Genomic DNA, 21,259 nt, shown 5'->3' with positions numbered 1-21,259 from the left:
TTGATGAGATATCCAGAGTGGGTATTTGTGAAGTAGGAACAAACCATTATAACATGGGTATGCTATAACTTTGATGAAATATCCAGAGTGGGTATTTATAAAGTACAAACAATCCATTATAATATGGGTAAAGCTGATATCACTTTATGAAATCTTTATAGTATTTGAAAATATAGAATCAGTGCACACACACTCCAAATTATCTATTTCTTTAAACCACAGACATGGTGGTACCATGGTAACCTATGGTGGGATGTCACGGCAACCAATCACCTTGCTGACTGGATTATTGATATTTAATGATATCAAAGTTGTGGGTTACTGGATGTCAAGATAAAAATGGAAAATGTGAGTACAGTGACTTTTTTTAGAATCTGTCAACATGTCAGTTTTCATATAAGTATAAAAATTCAAACATGATTTATTTCTCCCTGAAACATGATTTTAATTTTAGGACTTGTAGTGTAAAAGCATTCAATTTCACTATATTGATATTGGACCATATCAACTGCGTTTTTTAATTCTTAGATTTTCTAGTGTAACATGGTGTTTTACTGTATTTTACTAGATTTCACTTATCAGAGAGACTAGCCAAAATAAAACCCAGTGATAACTAATCTTTCTACAAATGTGTTTTATTTTTATTCCGTGTGTCAAATGATAGTAGATAGCACCCTCTATTTCTATAGAATTATATAGACCACTTTCCTGGAAGTAGCAAGACTGGAGTGCAAAAATAATCCTGCTTTGTCATAGCTGAAAATACAAACATGTCAGTTTTCTGTTAGTCGATGGAAGGGAATTTTATTTTTGTGACAACGATTGGTACACCAAGAAGCAGAATATCGCACATGCAAGTTTACGTTACACCCCAAAACAACATGCCCTCGCATGTGAAACGCTGTATCTTTGACTTTCAGGAAAGTTGCCTATATACTGGCTGTAGAGGGCGCTTTCTCATATTAACTGTTCAGGACAGCACCTGGATAAACAACAACCAATCAGCTTGATCAACATGGTCATGTGATGCTGATTAATTATGATTATTGTTCACAGCTGATGAAGCCCAAGCAATGATATCAGAATTATGTGGCTGGAGTAAAAAGGGAAAGTTGAAACTACCGAGACATCGAATGGTACCACTTATGGACTACAAATCAGCAATTGAAACCACCATTGGACCCTACAGCACAGAAAAACAGATTCTATCCATGGAATCATTGTAACCGTTTCTATGCCTACACTTATTTGATAATATGCATAAAACCATGGCTTTAGAAACCATGGTGATAAACATTTATTGATTGACAGGTAAAATTATGCTTTTGCTGTAATTTGTGCAGTTGTTACCTAGTGTAAAACTATAACAAATGAAACTGTAGTGTGTTTTAGCAAAACCTCCCAAACACAAAACATCTCAAAATGAAGATCATTAATAATGTTCCCATTCATTTCACTATTTGTCTTCACAGAATTATCCTTGTCTTTGTTGATATGACTTCAATAAAAATTGGTAGAAATAGAATACATGAACTTTCATTTGTTGGAATATTTAATCCAATATGGCCAATAGGCAGCCATTTTGGTTTCTATATAAATAAATATTATTTACTTTTATTTCAAACTTTTATTTCAATGTTTTACTTTCCATGTATAACCTCTAAAGAATGTGATCACATTTGTAAAATAAATCTCATGAATAAAAAGATGAAATATCATTCTTTTTTTAATTAATTTATTCTGAGGTCATCCTAGACTGAGTATATGTTTGGGGGGGGGGGTCTTATTTGTGACTGACAGAGGAAGTTAAATGAAATTGGGATATACAGTGCATGGATGTATGACCTTTCATTGCAGGTCAAATGCATACAAAAACACCAGTAAAAGAAATAAAAAGTCAATTTTTTGAAAGAAATTGACATTTATTTAAAGTTGCAAGGGAGAAATAACAATAAATACATAACTTTATGTTTTTTTAAACATTAAATGTTCAAGTAATATACAAGAACATAGTGTAAGCTATGAACTCACTCACTTATTTAAATACATAATAACAATATATTTAAAATCAGATCTATCTTTAATATTTGAAAAAAAATGTTTTAATAATAAAAATGTTGCATCTGAATTTTAATAGAAATGTAAACCATGCATGCTTCTCTACTGCTCAGAGAATTTGAGGAAATAAATTGCAAACAACCTCCACAGGTTGATATTCGGTGTCAACATAGCTGAGTAGAGGTTAATAACTAGTAATATCAACCCTGAACCTATACATTAACAGTAAAAGTTACCTGAATTAGAGCCTATGCCCTACGTAATATAACAACCCCTTCCTGGCACACAAACTCCTTGTTGGATATAAATGTTTTATTTCAACTAAATAAATTGTATATTTTGAAAACATCAACTTTGATTTTTGTTTTCAATATTGCATCAGTTTCAATTTGTGCCTGATTTAAAACAAAGATTCAGCTTGCATTATGAAAACATATTTTGAGAAGTTTTGACATCAAAGTAAATTGTTTTCTCTAGTATAATTCATAAACAACAAATTTAAATAGTGTTGAACTTTCCATAATCTCTCAATTGAAGGTAAATTTGTATTTATAACCTCAAGGTTGATTGGCCAATATGTATGGTACACCTGGCTATTTACCAATCAAAAGACTACTACCTTTTGGTTGTTCTTAGTCTGATTGGTTAGTATCTCATTCAAAATTATTACAACTAATCATGTATATGAAATCTAGTTTTAGGGTGTACATAGCTTCAGTTTTATGAATGGAACATCCCATACATTGGGTCATACCATTATACAGAAGGGAAGTAGACTGTTTTAAAATGTGACAGATCCTGTTAACAAAGTTGTCCTATTGGCAGTTATGCTGCAGAATTTAAATAATATCACAGGCATTTAGATTCAGTGGTCATTCACACTAATATACACATCAATGTAATTCCATACCCCTTCCCCATTTTCAACAAAATTCAGCTCATATTACTGTTTGTGTGGGATTTGTTTACTATTGACAGGGGTGACAAGGTCAGTTGCTTTAGAGGAGCAGTTGCTCTAGTTCATCAGCTGACCTTAGCAGAAATGTTGCTGATTCTTGATATCCTGCAATGAGTTGTTTTATTGTCTTCACTTCTGATGGATTCAGTTGGGGTTTGGAAATCAGTCAGACCTAAAATTGAAATGAGGATAGAAAATGTTGATTAAAACGTAACAATTTATTAAGGACGTATACAGAAATATTTTTTTACATTAAAATTTTCTAAAATGGTCCACTTTGTTTGCTTCTACCAATTATTAACAAGTTTCACTTCAAGATTTTTATCAGGGTTTTAGAATTATTATATGAATTATTGAATATGAATGCTATGAATTGTGGGAAATATCTGAGGTTTCACCCTTGTTCCACGCTATTGTGTCTTGCAGTAATTCAAATGAAATTCAAACAAACATTCAAATGAGAATTTCTTTATAAAAACCAATGCAGTCATGATTTATCAAATTATTCAACTCATTTATACAAATATGGAAAAAAGATTGTTTGACTAAAAAAACCCAAACCAAGTTCTAGTTAGTAATTTCTGTAATTGTCCCAGTACAATTCCCCACTGATGGAACATGAAAGATATGAAGTGTAAAACAGAGGAATTGTGGGAGGTGTTCAATAGATAGAACACTAGCCATTTGTGAAGTAAGCCAAACAAAGGAATGGTGGGAGGTGTTCAATAAGTAGAACACTAGCCATTTGTGAAGTAAGCCAAACAAAAGAATGGCGGGTAGTGCTCAATAAGTAGAACACTGGCCATTTGTGAAGTAAGCCTAACAAAGGAATGGTGGGAGGTGTTCAATAAGTAGAACACTAGCCATTTGTAAAGTAAGCCAAACAAAGGAATGGTGGGAAGTGCTCAATAAGTAGAACACTGCCCATTTGTGAAGTAAGCCTAACAAAGGAATGGTGGGAGGTGTTCAATAAGTAGAACACTAGCCATTTGTAAAGTAAGCCAAACAAAGGAATGGTGGGAAGTGCTCAATAAGTAGAACACTGCCCATTTGTGAAGTAAGCCTAACAAAGGAATGGTGGAAGGTGTTCAATAGTTAGAACACTGGCCATTTGCCAGGTAAGCCTAACAAAGGAATGGTGGGAGGTGTTCAATAGGTAGAACACTGGCCATTTGCCAGGTAAGCCTAACAAAGGAATGGTGGGAGGTGTTCAATAGGTAGAACACCGACCATTTGTAAAGTAAGCCTAACAAAGGAATGGTGGGAGGTGTTCAATAGATAGAACACTGGCCATTTGCCAGGTAAGCCTAACAAAGGAATGGTGGGAGGTGTTCAATAGGTAGAACACCAACCATTTGTAAAGTAAGCCTAACAAAGGAATGGTGGGAGGTGTTCAATAGATAGAACACTGGCCATTTGTTTAGTGAGAAAGGAATGCCAACTTTGATTGGGTGCATGCATTAGAGGCATGTCAGGGTGTACATTCAGAAACCGTGCAATTTGGACGATGTGGCTGTAAATGGTGTTGTAAACCAGAAAGACATTAAATCCACAATAACAAATAACACTCATTCTTACCTGTTGTTGTTGCTGCTATTCCAGTTCCAACCTCATTCATTTTGCATTTTTACTTTCGCTTTTACATGCTGCAGCCAGCATACTTTCAGCTGCTGCAGGTGTGAGATGAGATGGAGTCGGTGACTGTGAAAGTAACCATGCATACAATAATGAGATTTATGCAAGAACAGTCATGTTAATCATATTGTCTCTATTTCACTCCATTTCAAATTAAATTAGTGAAATCAACCAATCATTGCTCCTTGTTTAAAGATACCAATCCCTGTTACCTTCTGACTATTCCAGCTTATACATAGGGATAGGCTATTAAAGTAGATTAACTGCAACTTATGTTTTCCAGGATGATAATTCGTTGTAATTTCTATCTATTCTGTGTAAAAATTACCCCCCCCCCCCCAAAGAGTTTTAAATTGTCAATCCCTTAAGTGGATTTAAAAATCTGCAAAAAGTGTTTATTGTAAGAGAATAAAGTGAAAGGTATGCAATTTGTGTGACATCCAATGCAACTCCCATTGAAATCATACTATAATCACAAGACAAAGTTTAAAATGATGACTTTTTTATCACCAAACTAGATTTCACTGTTTGTTCAATGTTTGTTTGTTTATGTACGCTTGGATGTGTCATAGTTTTATTATAATGGGAATTCATTGCATATCACATGTTACCTACCCTTACCTTCATTTGCCCTTGCTAGTGTTTAAACTTACAACATTGATCCCAGTTGCAAGTAATTTTGAATTCATTTTCGTGATCTCTCATGTAATTCTGGAAACTGTCTATATGTTGCTTCAGTAATGGCCTGAATTTTGTCCTTTGGTTGCTTTGAAATGGGCACCATGCGGTCAAATATTTCCTCAACAAACAAATAAACATCTGAAAAGAATTAAGACTTAATTATTACATGACCATGCTATAAGTTCAGAAAAACTTTACATGAAGTTGGAAAGTTTGCAAAAAATTTGATCTCTATACCTGACATATCTAATGGTTGGCACATGGTAGCTTTACTCTGTGCTGGTGATGACACCCTACTGCTAGTCTCATCTGAAAGTATTATGAGAAATATAAATCTCTACATAGAAAAAAACATTAATTGAGGGAGTGGTTTGATACAATATTTTTTTTAAAATATTTCTCCTGAACCATGATATACTGAGATGTTTCACGTATCAAAGTCCAATAATGACAGTAGTAGAAGTCGGGTAACCAAGCTAGTGCAGACTAAATATTTTCAACAACTGTAGTTACATTCATGCACAGCTCCTTAGCACAGACTAAGAGGTCAAATTCATTAGCCTGTGCAAAGAAAACGTGCATGAACACTTAGCACAGGCTAAGGAATGCTAAATATCGGTCAAATCTGGTAAGGTCCAGATCCTTAGCATGGGCTACCGAAGTGTGCATGAACACTTAGCCCAGGGCTAAGCGCCCTCTGTGAATATTATGCATGTGATCAAATATATGCAACTTTCTCATTTTCAAATTGCAACTGAGTTCAGACGCAACAAAGACACAACCTAGAAGACGCATGAAAACAAAATGAACAAAGCTAAGAAACGGAAAGTTAATTAGTTAAACGCCAAATGAGCAACATTTTAACTGGTAATCAAGATTCATTCAATCCACGGCTAACAAGCAACAGTACAAGCAAAGTTGTAGCGTGTAGCGTGTTTGCCTTCACGATTGTATTCAAACGAATCACGTGGTGTGCCGTTCTCCTTCAAACCCGGGATTCGATCAATAGGGGAGTTTCAGTAAAAAAAACACATCGCAAATCATGCAAATTCAACATTTTCAAACCAGTATACTAAAACAGAAATGCTCAACGATGCAAAAGAAGGATAGATATTACTTTTCAGTATACACATCTCTGTTGATACTATCCCTCACATATTTTACTTCCAATTATTCCTGCGTAAAATGGATGAGCCTCTTTTCATGTTGACATTCAGAGTAAAATCACGTGACAGGCTGTTAAAATTGGCTGTTGCATACTCTTTCGCCGTTCTGGAAAATGTGTTTAATTAGCTCTCATTCAAACAACAATGCATATTGTATTTTGGCCTGAACCCTTTCCATTGCAAGGGAATTCCCCCCATATGTGCATCCATTTTCCATCTTGGTATCACCCACCCCTGAAAACAAACTCTTAATACCACACTGAAGCGTTTGGTAATTATTCCACAGCTGTTAAATAGTTTTGTTTTGCTCATTGATTTGTCCACATCAAGAGGTATGTAAATGTGTCGAATTGGACATAGTGCGAGTGGTTAGTGCTAGTAGCACTAATCCGAAAAACTACTAGATCTAGTGCTAAAATGGCACTAGATCTAGTGCTAAAATGGCACTAGATCTAGTGCAAAAACGGCACTAGATCTAGTGCTAAAATGTACATAGTGCGAGTGGCATTGATATTGCGTTGTCAACGACGTCAAGACATCCCGTGATTCTCTGAAAATAAATTAATATTTACGTAAAATTGTTGTATCTTTCATTCATTGGAAATGTGCTACAGTGGGAAAATTGAGAATGTCATTGTCCACGTTTGTCGTAATACTAATAGACCTTTGGAACAACGCGATCGGCCGGGAAACTAGCTGAAACAGTGAAACTGCAGGTCGAACTGCGCAATTTTTACAAATTGTGAATAGATATACTGTATGAAATGGTATTGTGGGGAAGTCCCGGGTCCCAGTAAAGCTTGGTGGGTTGTGCGTGTACTGCGATTTTCACGCAATCCTGTTGTTACATTGTATCATGGAGGAACTAACGGAATATGATGTAACCTCGCCGATTTTTTAATTTTTTAACGTGATCATATTATGTATGTCTAGACACTTTCTCTGCAATAATATTTTTTAGAAGCCCTTAGGATTTTTTGTTGTAGACTCTCGAAATCTTGTTCTTGTTACAGTTGCTAATAATTAAAACATGTGAAGTAACAAGTTCATCTGTTGAATTTCCGGTTGTGAAATACGTATTTTAACCCTCACAGCTAAACAAACCCAGTGTATGGTCGCGTTAAAAAAAATGGGACCAAGAAATCGTCCAGGGCGATTTTTCGGCAGTTTTTAAATTTATTTTTTAAAATATTTTGTCGTAATTTATCGGACATTTCAATCGTTCCTGACGCCTAAATCAGTCTATTTAAGTTTTTATTCAAGAGTGTGTTTATTTTGACTAGCGTAAGCTCCGTTTGGACAAAGAGCTGTTATCACTGTAAACAATGTGAAATTATTCTTCTTATGCTAAGTTCATCTTTGAAAACAACTATTTTTTTATTTTAAAAAAAATCATGCCATTTTCCCATCAAAATCCAAGCCAAAAGAGCGTACTACAACATCGTCAAATCTCTTCCGCGTTGCGTTCAATAACATTAACATATTTAAATGAGCTATGGTGATTTGAACGCGTTGGCATCGTCCAGCATTTTGATTGGTTAATTTGCGATTTGACCTATTAGCTCAACTCATGCAAGAGAAGCGCATGGCGGATACCCTACCGCATCGACCGTTTATATCATTTGCTTACGATGAAACTAAGTTGAATTTTATTTGAATTTCATAAAAATTATCGAATTTATTTTTTTTTGCGTTATTATAATCACTACTGACTAATAATCAACGTTTGTGAAACGTAGCATGTCCGGATTGAGCATCTGTGATCGCTTGCCGGGATTATTAATGCAGTTGTGTTCGTTTTTATTAGAAACGTCGTTTAAAATATACTTTTGTTACCAATAAAATAAAAACAAATGTATTTGAAAAATGACACTGGGCGACACTTTAATGACATTTCAGGTGGTCTACTTTTTAATTCAGCAATAATTATTAATTATTGTTAATTCTGCAATAGTTTCTTTCGTCTTGGGTGGCCCAACTCACGGCGTAGAAAGTCTGTGTAGTAGAATACAATGAAAATGTCCCCCCAAAATATTTGATAATTATTTTTTTAAATTTTGAACCCCAAATAAGCGCACATCAGCCGTGAAATCCCCAGGGCGATTTTTCGGATGGGCGAATTTACGGCAGAATCCGGTATTATATAAAGAAAGTATTATTATGGACATCTCACGCATATTGCCAATGTTTTATACTGTTTGCAGTTTGCATATGAAAGTGGTTGTTGATGCCCCTCCTATTATTCGACGTCGTTGACAATGCGATAACAATGCCACTCGCACTGTGCACATTTTAGCACTAGATCTAGTGCCATTTTAGCACTAGATCTAGTACTTTTTCGGATTAGTGCTACTAGCACTAACCACTACGCCCATTTCGACACATTTACATACATGACATCAAACAATTTCATGAATATTCATGAGCCATCTCATGAATATTCATGAGGTGATTATGACAAAATCAATTCAATGTTAGAGGGTGTAGATAATTAAAACACATGCACAGCAAGCATAATTATTTCATTTTCATCCCCTCCCCACCACTATGTAAGTGCAAATGCAAACAAAATATGTGCAAACAAAATTCCATTAACAAGGATACATACCTATGCAAAACAATGAAACAGAGAAAATTAGGCATGATCCAGTAAAATAAAACAGATTCCAAAAATTCCCAAAAAGTTATAAAACATTACGTATATATAATACAATATAACAAGTGCTAAAATATAAATAATAATTAGAATTTGTGAACACATTAAAATACATTATTCTCATCAATTACCTCCATTTTTAAAATCCATTGGCTGTAGACTGTCAACTGTGAGGTCACCACTGGAGTTCAGATTGGGTTCACTAATTTCAGTATCACCACTTGTTGTCCTGTAGGAAAGATAAGAAAATATACAGGTTATTAGTTTACGCCTTCAGACGGTGCCACAATCTAGTAAGACATGTTCCCATGCTGAGGAAGGTGAGATTTAATAACAGTCTGTCCATGTCTTGAATTTCTAAAAATACCAATTGATCAGAAAATCTGAATCTATTATTTTTATTTTTCTATCTAAAGTATTTTTTCCTCAACCATAATTTGATTTTATAAAAAACTTTTAAAATCTGACATTGTTTTCAGGTTCTGGTGAAAACTCCACATAAATAACAATTCTGTATTCTGAGATGAGTGTGATTTGAAATTTGTTGATTGAAATATTTAATGTTTTATCAATTTAAATTTTCTGAATAAATGAATCACCAAATTAGCATGTGCTAGAATGGAAATAGATATCATGAAATCATTGGGGGTGAAAAATGTGATGAAAAAAAAAATTAGGCTGGACAACATTGGGGAAAAAATTAGGACGAAAACTAATCGAACTGGGTGAGTGTGCCACAGACGCAATGGGAAGGTCAATTCTACTGGCCGAGATTCATTCACTAACGAATGCGACTTTAGGGGAAGCTTGGTTAAGGTCCGCAGGTGCTTGTGTATGGCCGAGCCTGGTTGACGCCAGGATAGCGCATTCAAATTGCATTTGACAGAGAGATGGCCACACAGCCCTGTCATGTAGTCCCAAACATGAATATGACTTCTGTGGCAAAAATGCACTATGTGTCAGCACTAGCACTTGCAATTTGCACATACAAAAAAGAAAAAGTCAGGAGAGACAACAGTGACACTCAATGTCCAGAACTGTCGCCTGGCACAAAAATATTTTAAAAAAAAACAACAACAACAACAACAGTAAGCCAGTATTGTATTGTGCACATACTATCGGCAATTTTTTGTTATCTCATGTGATTGAAAGTAACACTAATAAACTTTGAAAACAGAGTGTCAGCATGTGTACCACCACTGTGTTATAAAAGCCAGGTTTTTTACCCTGGTAGGCTAGCAGATATTCACAACATCATTAGGGCCCTTTAAGTTTGTCAATCTTCTATCATTTGCTGTGTATACAAATATCAAACTTAGCCAGGTACTGTAACTTGTTGAAATCACTGAGTTTAGTACAGAGTTACAATATGGAAGTTAAAAAATTAAATAAAAATTGTTCATAAATACAGCCTCAAAATCAAGTTGGTGAGATTAATATATCGTCTGTTAATATTTTCTGAATCAATTGATGACTGGAAAGAAATATTCAAATGAATATAATCACTGGAATGATTTTAACCAATCAGGAGGTGAATGTGAAAGGGAATGAGGGGTGGTTAATATCAGTGGTGAACATACAATGAAATCCAAATTGAGAATACACTTATAATTGTCTGATACATTGACACAAATCACCAGTCACTTGGGTCACATTATTATATCAGTGTGTTATTGATGTACAACTCTCAGTTCAGTAAAATGGATGCAAACACTACATCAAATTTATATGAAGAAGCAGACACTAGTCTTTCTCTTCCTTGAATTTTGAAGTAACTTTCATGGCGACTTAACAAAACAAAAAAATTTTTTTTATGTAAATAATATATTTTTGTGATTTCATTCAACACTGGTGTGTCCTACCCATTTTAAAAGGCAAGACATGATCCTGTAAATATTTCTTGTGATCAGATTAAATGTTTACCATATTTATGTTTTTCTTCTAATATTTGAATGCACTGCATTCACAACCAGTCCTACATGTACATGTGGACTGGAAAAATTCCATACATGTATGTATGATTATGAAATGGTTAGTCTGAATCTAGCCATCTGATTGGCTGAAGCAAGGTCTTATATCTGGACCTGTAATCCAGCCCCAAAACTGAATAAACTGTCTTAAATATCTAATCAAGATGTCACTACTGTGATCACTGTTCATGGTGATTGCAGGTGTATAATCAACTGACCCACCTATGTTATGTTCTATGGAGTGTGTTTTAGCCCTGGAATATGAATACGAAATCTAGAACATGCACTACAGGGCGGGTAAATTCCAATCCCTTAAAATGAATTAGAATGCTAGTTTACACAAGTAAAACCAAAAATCCATGTGAAAATTATTATATAAGAAATATACTGAAAAATTAGGGTATCATATTTTCAGAATTATTACACTCTAGGTGTTTTTGAAAAACCATTTGTCATCCCTAAAAATAGTAGTATAACCCAAGACAAGTCATTGAAAATAACACAGTCCCCGTTAAGTTTTTGAAAGTTCTCTTTGTGCTCGTCATATTAAAGCTGAGGGGTTGTCGCGAGCGTGTCCTTGAAACTTGAGTTCCAAGTGGCGCATACAACAGATTGTAAAACACGTGTTCTGTGTAGTAGTAATATGGCCAAAAATAAAAACAGCCGTTATTCGACCATCTTTGATCTGATTATGAAACACACTGATATGTATGATGTATGTGCCAAATACGAATGAAAATGGTACATAAATTGTGGAAATATAGTAGTATGGCCAAAAAGTCGGATGGCTGTCAATCGGCCATCCTTGACCAGATTTTGAAACAAATTGTCATGGACATGCATCCTAACATGTATAAAGTACATGTATGTGCCAAATTTGAATGAAAACTGACAGAGTACGTCCAAGATACCGCATAAAAAACCCAAAACAAGATGCCTGCCAGTTGACCATCTTTAATCCAATTGCGAAATAAATCGTCATGGACATGTATCCTAACATGTATAATCTATGTACCAAGTTTGAATGACAACTGACAAAGCATGTCCAAAATACAACATTTTCAAAAAAACAAGATGGCTGCCAGTCGGCCATTTTGAATCGAATCGCTAAACCACTGCATGTGCATATGTCCCACATAAGGTACTTGGCACATGCAAAGAATGAACAGAATCGGTCCACAGGATTCTGAAATATAACTCTGGACAGACTGACGTATAGACGGACAGACACACGGCCGGACTGACAGACTCAGGAACTCAAGGACGGTCGGGGACATGTATCCTAACATGTATGATCGATGTACCAAATTTGAATGAAAACTGACAAAGCATGTCCAAAATACAACATTTTCAAAAAACAAGATGGCTGCCAGTCGGCATATGTCCCACATTAAGTACTAGGCACATGCAAAGAATGAACAGAATCAGTCCAAGGGATTCTGAGCTATGACTCCGGATGGACGCAAGGATGCACAGACGCACAGACGGACAAAGACTGAATCATAAGTCCCCGTTTTCGGACTTCGTCCGAACGGGGACTAAAAAGACGTTGAGAGAATTAGAAATTTACACGTGATATAAACATCTATTTTGTAGCAGGTTTCTTGTGTAAACATATTATAATGAGATTATAAACAGTTTACTCAGGTATTTGGTGGCAGATATGTATAGATAAAAATAGCATATTTACTTACGCTTCATTATAATCTCCTGCCTTTATTTGTGATTTTTTTTCAAAGACAAGGACAGTGACATTTATGTCTTACTCTTGGTTTATTCAATCAAGTGAAGTCCTACTTTCCTGTTTGAAAATAATATATAGGGGTTGGGGAGTACCTCTGAAATACTACACTGGAATATTGTTTTCACTCACCTCATATCTTTTGTTCTGATGTCACTACTGAGAACATGGCCAGTTGATCTTGTCAAGAACAGCTGACTCTAATGGTATCAAGACTCTGTATCTTTATTTCATACTAACTGCTGTACTATCTGAAAAGTATTATCATCAAAAAAATTATTTTAAACACAGAAGAAAATTATTTTGAGAAGGGGTAGGATGTGATTATTTGTTTGTCAATATTTCTCCTGAATTGTGACATAGTAAGATGTATTACGTGTACGATTCCTTGATTGAGGCTCACTAAATGTAGTCAGAGATGAATGAGCCCGTCATTTTAACGCCATAAGTAGTGTGAAATTATGTGTGAAGCAGGGCGTCTGACACGCCGCCTCGATTAGCAAGCATTGTTTGAGGTGTTATGTTCTTTGTTGGAGATGTTGCATTCTTTGTTACATTCATTTTTTTTCAATCATACCGAAAAGGTAAGTTATTTTCACGGGAAAATTCCGTCAAAGACATTAATAATCAATTACTATTGGTTGGAAGGAGTAGTACCTCCATTGCCATTGGTTCGAAGGGTGTATAAAAATGAACGTTTTTCACATTACCATCATTGGTCTTTTGGCCTTCTGCGACTCGGATATTCCTAGCAACACGCTCGTTTATTTTTCCGGGCATACTTTTAGATTTGTTATTCAAACTCTTTATTTCATTCTTCTACTAATTCCATAACTTTTAATTCGATTCCACTCGGCTTCAGATTTGCTATTTAATTCAACTTTAAATTTGATATTCCATTTGACGTATTTCTATTTCGTTTAGTTAAAAAATGGGCTTTTATCGACAGGCTAGCGCAATCCTTGGTATTAACAAAACAATACCGTTCCTCAAGGAACATAGGCTTTTGGCAACGGAACAAAATTGTCTTTCTTGTGTTCGGCCTATGGTTTTGGCAAACGCTAAAAACTGTAATGACGGATTTACTTAGCGATGTCTAAATAAGGATTTCGCAAAATTTCGAAACCAATTATCAATTAGACATGGATCTTTTTTTTTTCAAGTCACGTTTACGTTTGGACATTCTTTTGAAAATTATTCTAAAATGGGCTATGGACTACCCGACAAGGAAGATTAGTACTGAGACTGGAGTATTTCGCCAGTCTCTTGTAGATTATTGCAACTTTTTGCGTGAAGTGTGCAATACAAAGCTGATGGGGGAAGACATTGAGTTGGGCGGTCCAGGCACTGTGGTTGAAATAGACGAAAGTTGAAGAAAGATGAGTGTTTGGTATGGTTGATAGGTTTTTAAACCATCCATAAAATATATGCCACCTGCCAGCCGCCACCAATAATCCAAGACAAGGTTGTTCCTGGGACCACCATTCGGACCAGTGGGCAACCTACCAACAGCTAGCAAACGACGACCGTTATTCATATGCCCCTGTTAATCATAGCCGCCATTTTGTCGACCGAGTCACCGGAGTCCATACCCAGGCAATTGAGAGTTACTGGAACAGAGCCAAGGCAAAGCTGAAAAGAATGAACGGAGTATCGAAAAGCATGTTGCTTGGGTAATTGGACGAGTTTATGTGCCCCGGTATGGAAGAACTGACGACGAGGCAGTCACTAACATTTTACGCCATATTTCGGAACAGTACCCCCTAAATTAAAATCAAATTCGATACGGCGTTCTAAATTAAAACCCTTTCGGCACGGCAATCCACAAAAAACAAAACAACTTTTCAGTGCGGCATTTTAAATTAAAACCATTTCGGTACGACAATCCACAAAAAAACCAAACCACATTTCCGTACGGCATACTAAATTCGATAAGGCATTCTAAATTAAAACCATTTTGATACGGGATTCTAAATTAAAACCATTTCGGTACGGCAATCCACAAAAAAACCAAACCACATTTTGGTACGGCATACTAAATTAAAACCAAATCACATTTTGGTGCAGCATACTAAATTAAAACAATTTCGGTAGAACATTCAAAATTAAAACAAAACCATTTCGGTACGGCATTTAAAAAAAAAAACCAAACCAAACAAAACGGCCCTTTTCAGGGCCAAAACATCCTCCAAGAAGGGATATACCGTAAAAAAATGACACATAATCACACACATTATTTGTCTCAATAAACATATTTTTTTAGCAAACGTTTGACCTGAATGAGAGATAAAAGTAGATGATTAGTACTTGAGTAAGTGTGAACAGCAGTGATTAACGCAAGCTAGCTCCTCCCCTTTTTTGAACAATCAACCACCCATTCCCGCAGCCACCTCCCCCACACCTAAATGGTATAGTCCGACACGCAAGTTATTGGAAGTTCAATTGACCATGTCCTGCACGTGTTTGACTATGGAGGTAAAAGGTCGTGAGTTCCACGCAAACAACCTGAAGCAAAATTGTTTTGACAATCATGCGGATGGAAGAATATGAATTGTATCGTAGAATAGAAATATTTAAATTAAAATTTGCTTTCAGAAATTTTAATTCTAGGCGAAATAAATTTTAAACGGTTATAGTAACATTCTACATATACAGCAAATTCAAATATTAAAACGTTTGGATATAGCAACAGTGTGGTGTGTACCTAGTTACAATTTTTGGATTATTTTAATATTTAGTATTTGTTAATATACTGACTGCTACTGATTTGTTACTGTAGGTGAAAGGTTTATTGACTGAAGATAGTCGTCCATCCCTGACTACAGGAAACAAATTGAAAAAAACCAAAGCAGCTACAATATCAAAAATAAAATAAAACTGTCGCCCCACCAATGCTATCCAACGAAGAAGAACAAAAACCAGACAGCCCAAGTATGGATAAGGATGTGATCCCCCTCACTACACAAAATGCCAGAAGGGTAGTCTCTTGTGTAGAATGCGAGAAACAAAGAGTGATTTACAGCAGACATAAGGTATGATTTCAAGCATAACCGTTAACTTTTAATTTATTTTATTATTAAATTTAATGTACCGTGGTATAATTTTTCACTTGGGTTTTGTTTTCGCTGAAGACATTTTTTGCTAAAATAAATTCCAGTGCAAATGGTGCTTTCTTTATACTTTACATCCAGATACAACACTGTAAAAATTAGATCCACACATAATACCTGAAATCTTTATGCAGTGAAAATATTAAATGTATTTTACAGTATTTAGTTTCTTAATGTACCAGAAATGTATGTCTGTACCTACATTTATCCACATGTATTTATATATCTATTCATTTCAGTTAACAGACAAGACAGATGGTCACCATGGTTACGTTGATAACAACATGTGGGGCTTCTTTCTGTTCGTCAATGAAGGTTACAACACGTGAAACTCTGATATATCAAGCTCCTATAGAGGCTACCTTTTACACAGCTACACTTGGACCAATTGATACATGTGCTTACTGCTCTGCTACTAGGGCAGATCTATCAACCTGGTATTTTTTATAGATTTTATTTTTCATTCTTTTTGTCTGTTTTTTTCGTGTTTAAAAAATGTGAGCTGACTGGAGCCTTCATCCCTTGTCTATTTCTTACACTAGATACCAGCCGATTATAGTTCCTGGGCTCCCTGTGGTTTGTTGTTATTGGACGAGTTAGTATCGGACTAACCACAGTCCCTCTATAGAGGGACCGAGGACTAACCTAATAAATCGGACGAATTGACTTTGGGACGGATAAACGTGTGGGATGACTCGAGTTTGTGGGGCGAATGTGATTTGTGACGAATCGACCGTCCACTATATTGGACATGTACACAAGGCGAGATCATGTTATGTCGCATGGAATTCACGATTGTGGACATAAAACACACCCTGAATGTTACTCACTTGAATTAACTTGAATTAACTGGTAACTTTTAGCTTCCTGAACCATTAATCTAGACATTCAGCCATGACAGGAATGATTACAAGACTGGTTATCTCATTTCTTTTCGCGGACTGATTGATTCACTGATCAGCCATTTTAACTCTGACCCCCAAAACAAAAGGGATATGTATATTGGAAAACTAACTGTGGCGGCGCTGTACGTAAATAATGCCGAATGCACTGAAAAATGGGCAACTTATTTTCATGGACGTCGGAGCTTTTTTGTTTGCAAAATAGTTCATCGACATATTACTTTTCTAAAATAAAATTACATGAAAAAAATCAAGAATTTGACAATCTGTTGTGTCTTTTATTTATTGACATGGCATAGAATATATCCATCTTGGCAAGATCACAGACCAAATATTGTGTTAAAGCGTTTCAGAGATTTCTGGATTCATTGGCTGAGTAAATCGTATTTATTTTATCACTTGTATTTTTCATATTTCTATGTTTTGTACATAGTAGTGCCTACGTACATGACAGAGGAATTTGGACGTAGGTGAGCTAGGTATTGAAGAAAATACGATATATCTTACTTTATGTTTGTTTAACAATTGCATTTTAGGTACCAAAGCTACACTCCATTTCATCTATTTCTTCGACCTCTTTTATGCAGGATATTATCACGAAAGACCAATCTCTGCAGCTCGAAAACAAAAGCGAAATTTACATTGTAAAACTAACTGTGATGGCGCTGTTCGTAAATAACGCCAAATGCACTGGGAAATGGACAACTTATTTTTATGGGTGTTAGAGCCATTTTTGTTTGCAAAATAGTTCACCGACGTATTACTTTTCTAAAACAAATCACATAAACAATCAAGAATTATCCACTTGTATTTTTCATAATTTTATTTTTAGTATATGTGATGTTCTTTGTTATTACATATCGTATTTGCTTTATTAGTAGTGCTTACGTACATGTCAGAGGAATTTGCATGTAGGTGTACTGCTATTGAAGATGCGCTCATAATAAAGAAAATACGGTATATCTTATTTTATGTTATTTTAACAATCGTATTTTAGGTTTTTATGATTACCAAAGCTACACTTCATTAATCTATCTTTGTGACCTCTTATATGCAGGGTATTATAACGAAAGTCATTATACAGCCAATCTAAAATGTTACTCGTCTTTGTACATAAATTTATTTGTCTGCCATGAAACCTTGATGCCAGTCAGTTTGTGTGTTAACATCTCATATCTTCTGCTATTAGTCACCGGAAATTTGTATCCGAAGTAGTAGATTTCCTGTGTGGTATATTTCTGAATCTTACAGAATGAGAAAGAAACCGCTAGAAATCTTTTCAAGCATACCAGATGTGATCTTGCATATAACATATTCACATCTCTTCGATCAATATTTAAAAAAATCACAGAGAAGTATTTACGTGGAGTACCTGTTTAACTCTCGTTGACCTCGTATTGGGAATGTAAGTGTATTAGTCGTTCCATCCCAACCACTGTTTCTTATAACAATGTTAAACCTGACTCTCATTTGATGTTGCTAAAATGTTTTACAAATATAGTATTTAAAATCCCTTTTTTCTGGCAGTTGGCATTACCGATGTAACTGATACTCTCAACACAACAAACCCGTTTCCTTTATCGTTATAATTACGCAACGACTTTAATTGAAAACTTTCAAATGTTATTCATTGGACCAATAGGAACCTTTTTCATTTGAATTTTGACATTTATAAGTATTAATAAATATGAAGGGAACGGGTTACTGCAGTGAGAATAACATTGTTAACAACACTGTTGTGTCATCTGATGACGTTTACAAAGCAATCCTCGATCTATGTTATCAATACTTGGTAGATTATTTCACGAACTAAACTACGAACGACAAATGGCGGATATGTATTATGTATTCGACCACGTGACACTGAAACACGCAAATTAATTCTTCGCTCTACTTTGCTATGATCCTGAATTATGGGAACCAGAACTAGAAATAGGCGAAGATCATTGAAGTAAACATGGATTATTTAATAGCTGTTGATTGTTTTTAAGGGAAGGAAGGATTGTACTTTGGTGTTGAGGAAGGAGACAATATAGATGCTTGTGATGAGAGTTATGAAAGAATGGATGGTGATGTCAGACATTGGTAGTGAAAGGATCCATTGAACATGAAGTTCAAATGAACCTCTCATTAAGAGGAAGTGTACGTAGAGGTTATGACGTAGACATATCTCAAGAATATTATTTTAAAGTGCAATAATTAATAGAAATCATTTACTATGAAACGGCGCGAGCGCTTATTTTTGACTTTGACTCACACTCTGTCTATTATGGTTATTAGAAGACGCTTTCTATCATAATAAACTGGTCACGTGATTTAACAAGTGTGCCTTATAAGTCTATCATTGTGAGCCACTAAATATTTCGAAACTATACAGCGCCCCCACTGACTGTTCGCGGCTCTATGTGTCGAGTTTGTCGTTGGTGGCGTGCTGTATGTCACCAAATCTCTAGTGCCGCGTGATACTAATTTTTTAAGAATTTTATAATTTTGTCAAATATGCTATTTTACTCAAAATTTAGTATTTTAATCACGCATGAGATTATACAAATTAATAAACAAGTAAATATAAAAAGTGACCACAGAAATATCACTAAAGACAAAACAAGTAGTCCAATCTTGAATACATTGGCGTGACTTTGTTGTATAAATGTTTTTAGTGCTCTTAACAAGATTATTCGTTCAAAATTATTCAAAACAAGTGAAGAAAACAAAGCAAGATGCACATTTTCTGGTACAGTGAATTCATAATGATCTATTTGTCTTTCTGGTCACGTATTTTTGAGTATTGCTGGAGAAGTTCTGTGCGTTTTCGGCGTATCCGTGTGTTTATAAGAATATTTAAATTCACCTGTGACAGAAACTAGTTTGGCAAAGTCGATGATTGGAGTATGGTGTTAAGAGTGACCAAGATTCAAAGTAATATTCATTCTACAAGCATCTACTGATAATTGACGTTGGCGGCGTGCTTTCGGAATCGTGCTACGTCTACCACAGGATATATAGTAGTCAGTAGCTATCTATCTATCTATTTACTAAGTCTACAGCGTTCTATACGCACTCCCGTACTCCCCTCAGCCATGGGTTGATTTATGCAAGAATATTGAAACTGTTTGGCTCTCAAAATGTTGTTTACTGTCTATCCAATATAAATTCTTTAATTGCAGTCGTTATGGTTACTGAAGCGTGATGGTGAGTCTGCGATACTGTGAGCATAAATCCGTAGAAGTGTGACTTTTATCGTGTACGCCAACATTTGAAATGTGGTTATTTTTACGAATCTCATCGACTACGTCATTATGACTGGAGATGTGTGTGAACATAAATTATGTTGTTTTGGAAGATTTCATTGTTGTAAATACCAGTATAAGTAAATTTAGCTGTCGACCAACATTCAGAGTTTTACAATATTTACACACACCAACCCATGGCACAGTAGAGATTAAGCTTTGGACTTTAAGTTCAACTTTGCACTCCTGAAATAAACTAACAACATTAAATTCTGTGGCTCTATGGTGACTTGATTACAATGGTGACATACGAGCATTTCCTCTCAAGCAGAATTATATTTTGGGGTTTACCCTCTCCCTTTTCAGGCCCAAATAACCATATATCCTATAAAATAGCTCTTTATTCATGGTATCAGTTTTCTTTTTTAACTTATAAAATCGATATTTGTTCTCTAGTGGTAACGTTTCTATGAAATTTACAACTCCAGTGTTTGTCCACACAGCCTAGTATGTTGCCATAGTGATTCATTGATTACCAGGTCATATACATTGGTGGCGCTATTTCACTCGGTAAACTATAGCTCTACACATTATTATCTGTGTGTTCATGTAGTTGTATCTCATTCATAGTTAAAACAGTTCTAGTATTACACAGATCTACAAGAAAACTATAAAGTTTTCAGTCATAGAGTCATTGTGACGTTTTCATTTTAATTTTACACTCAGGGTTAATTAAAGTTGCATTCCTACCGTGTATGATCTACATGCTATGTGACCTCTGATTGACCCCTGTAGGCATGATAAGGACTCTAGGTTTCGTGAGAAATCTGATTTAACGGAATCAAACTTACAAGTCGTGCAAACATGACATCGACCTTGTTTCTATCAAGTTCAGACTTAGTTTGGCTCTCAAAATTGTGTCTATTATCTACCCAATGTACCTTCTTTAATTGTCGTCGCTATGGTTACAAAAGCGCGAGGGTGAGTCTGCGATACTGTGAGCGCATCGCGTACTGTGGCGTGGGTTAATTGAACAAGTTCGAATAATCACTGATACGAGACTTATTACTAAGAAACCTTTTGAGCTCAAAAACGAACAGAACTGTGTTCATGAAATAAATCAAGAACTCGGATAAGAAAGTGATAATATCA

General features: G+C 35.4%; 2 protein-coding genes across 2 annotated transcripts; one reads left to right on the top strand and one right to left on the bottom strand.

Moving 5' to 3' along the window:
- The first annotated feature begins 226 nt into the window (after positions 1-226).
- LOC146731652 (enoyl-[acyl-carrier-protein] reductase, mitochondrial-like) lies at positions 227-1,738 on the top strand. The gene is made up of 2 exons (XM_085492890.1): positions 227-348; positions 1,057-1,738. The coding sequence occupies exons 1-2, from the start codon at positions 300-302 to the stop codon at positions 1,224-1,226; spliced, it is 219 nt and encodes a 72-aa protein (XP_085349016.1). The 5' UTR covers positions 227-299; the 3' UTR covers positions 1,227-1,738.
- A 163-nt stretch (positions 1,739-1,901) lies between these two features.
- LOC146731651 (uncharacterized) lies at positions 1,902-16,955 on the bottom strand. The gene is made up of 7 exons (XM_085492889.1): positions 16,806-16,955; positions 12,998-13,116; positions 9,286-9,383; positions 5,570-5,641; positions 5,273-5,470; positions 4,595-4,717; positions 1,902-3,188 (listed from the first exon to the last, which is right to left on the bottom strand). The coding sequence occupies exons 2-5, from the start codon at positions 13,000-13,002 to the stop codon at positions 5,337-5,339; spliced, it is 309 nt and encodes a 102-aa protein (XP_085349015.1). The 5' UTR covers positions 13,003-13,116; positions 16,806-16,955; the 3' UTR covers positions 1,902-3,188; positions 4,595-4,717; positions 5,273-5,336.
- Between the last annotated feature and the right edge of the window lie 4,304 nt (positions 16,956-21,259).

Source organism: Saccoglossus kowalevskii, chromosome 18 (genome assembly GCF_978046115.1).
Source record: "Saccoglossus kowalevskii chromosome 18, keSacKowa6.1, whole genome shotgun sequence".
Lineage (NCBI taxonomy): Eukaryota > Metazoa > Hemichordata > Enteropneusta > Harrimaniidae > Saccoglossus > Saccoglossus kowalevskii.
Note: the sequence above shows the minus strand (reverse complement) of the source record. Positions and strands in the feature narration are given on the sequence as shown.

Bases quoted from the DNA above. Each gene is read 5' to 3' on its own strand.
- LOC146731652 (XM_085492890.1), top strand. From the start codon at position 300: ATGATATCAAAGTTGTGGGTTACTGGATGTCAAGATAAAAATGGAAAA. The intron at 349-1,056 runs GTGAGTACAGTG...TATTGTTCACAG, and splicing joins TCAAGATAAAAATGGAAAAT to CTGATGAAGCCCAAGCAATG.
- LOC146731651 (XM_085492889.1), bottom strand. The intron at 5,642-9,285 runs GTAATTGATGAG...TAATACTTTCAG, and splicing joins AATGGATTTTAAAAATGGAG to ATGAGACTAGCAGTAGGGTG. The intron at 5,471-5,569 runs GTATAGAGATCA...AATTCTTTTCAG, and splicing joins CCAACCATTAGATATGTCAG to ATGTTTATTTGTTTGTTGAG.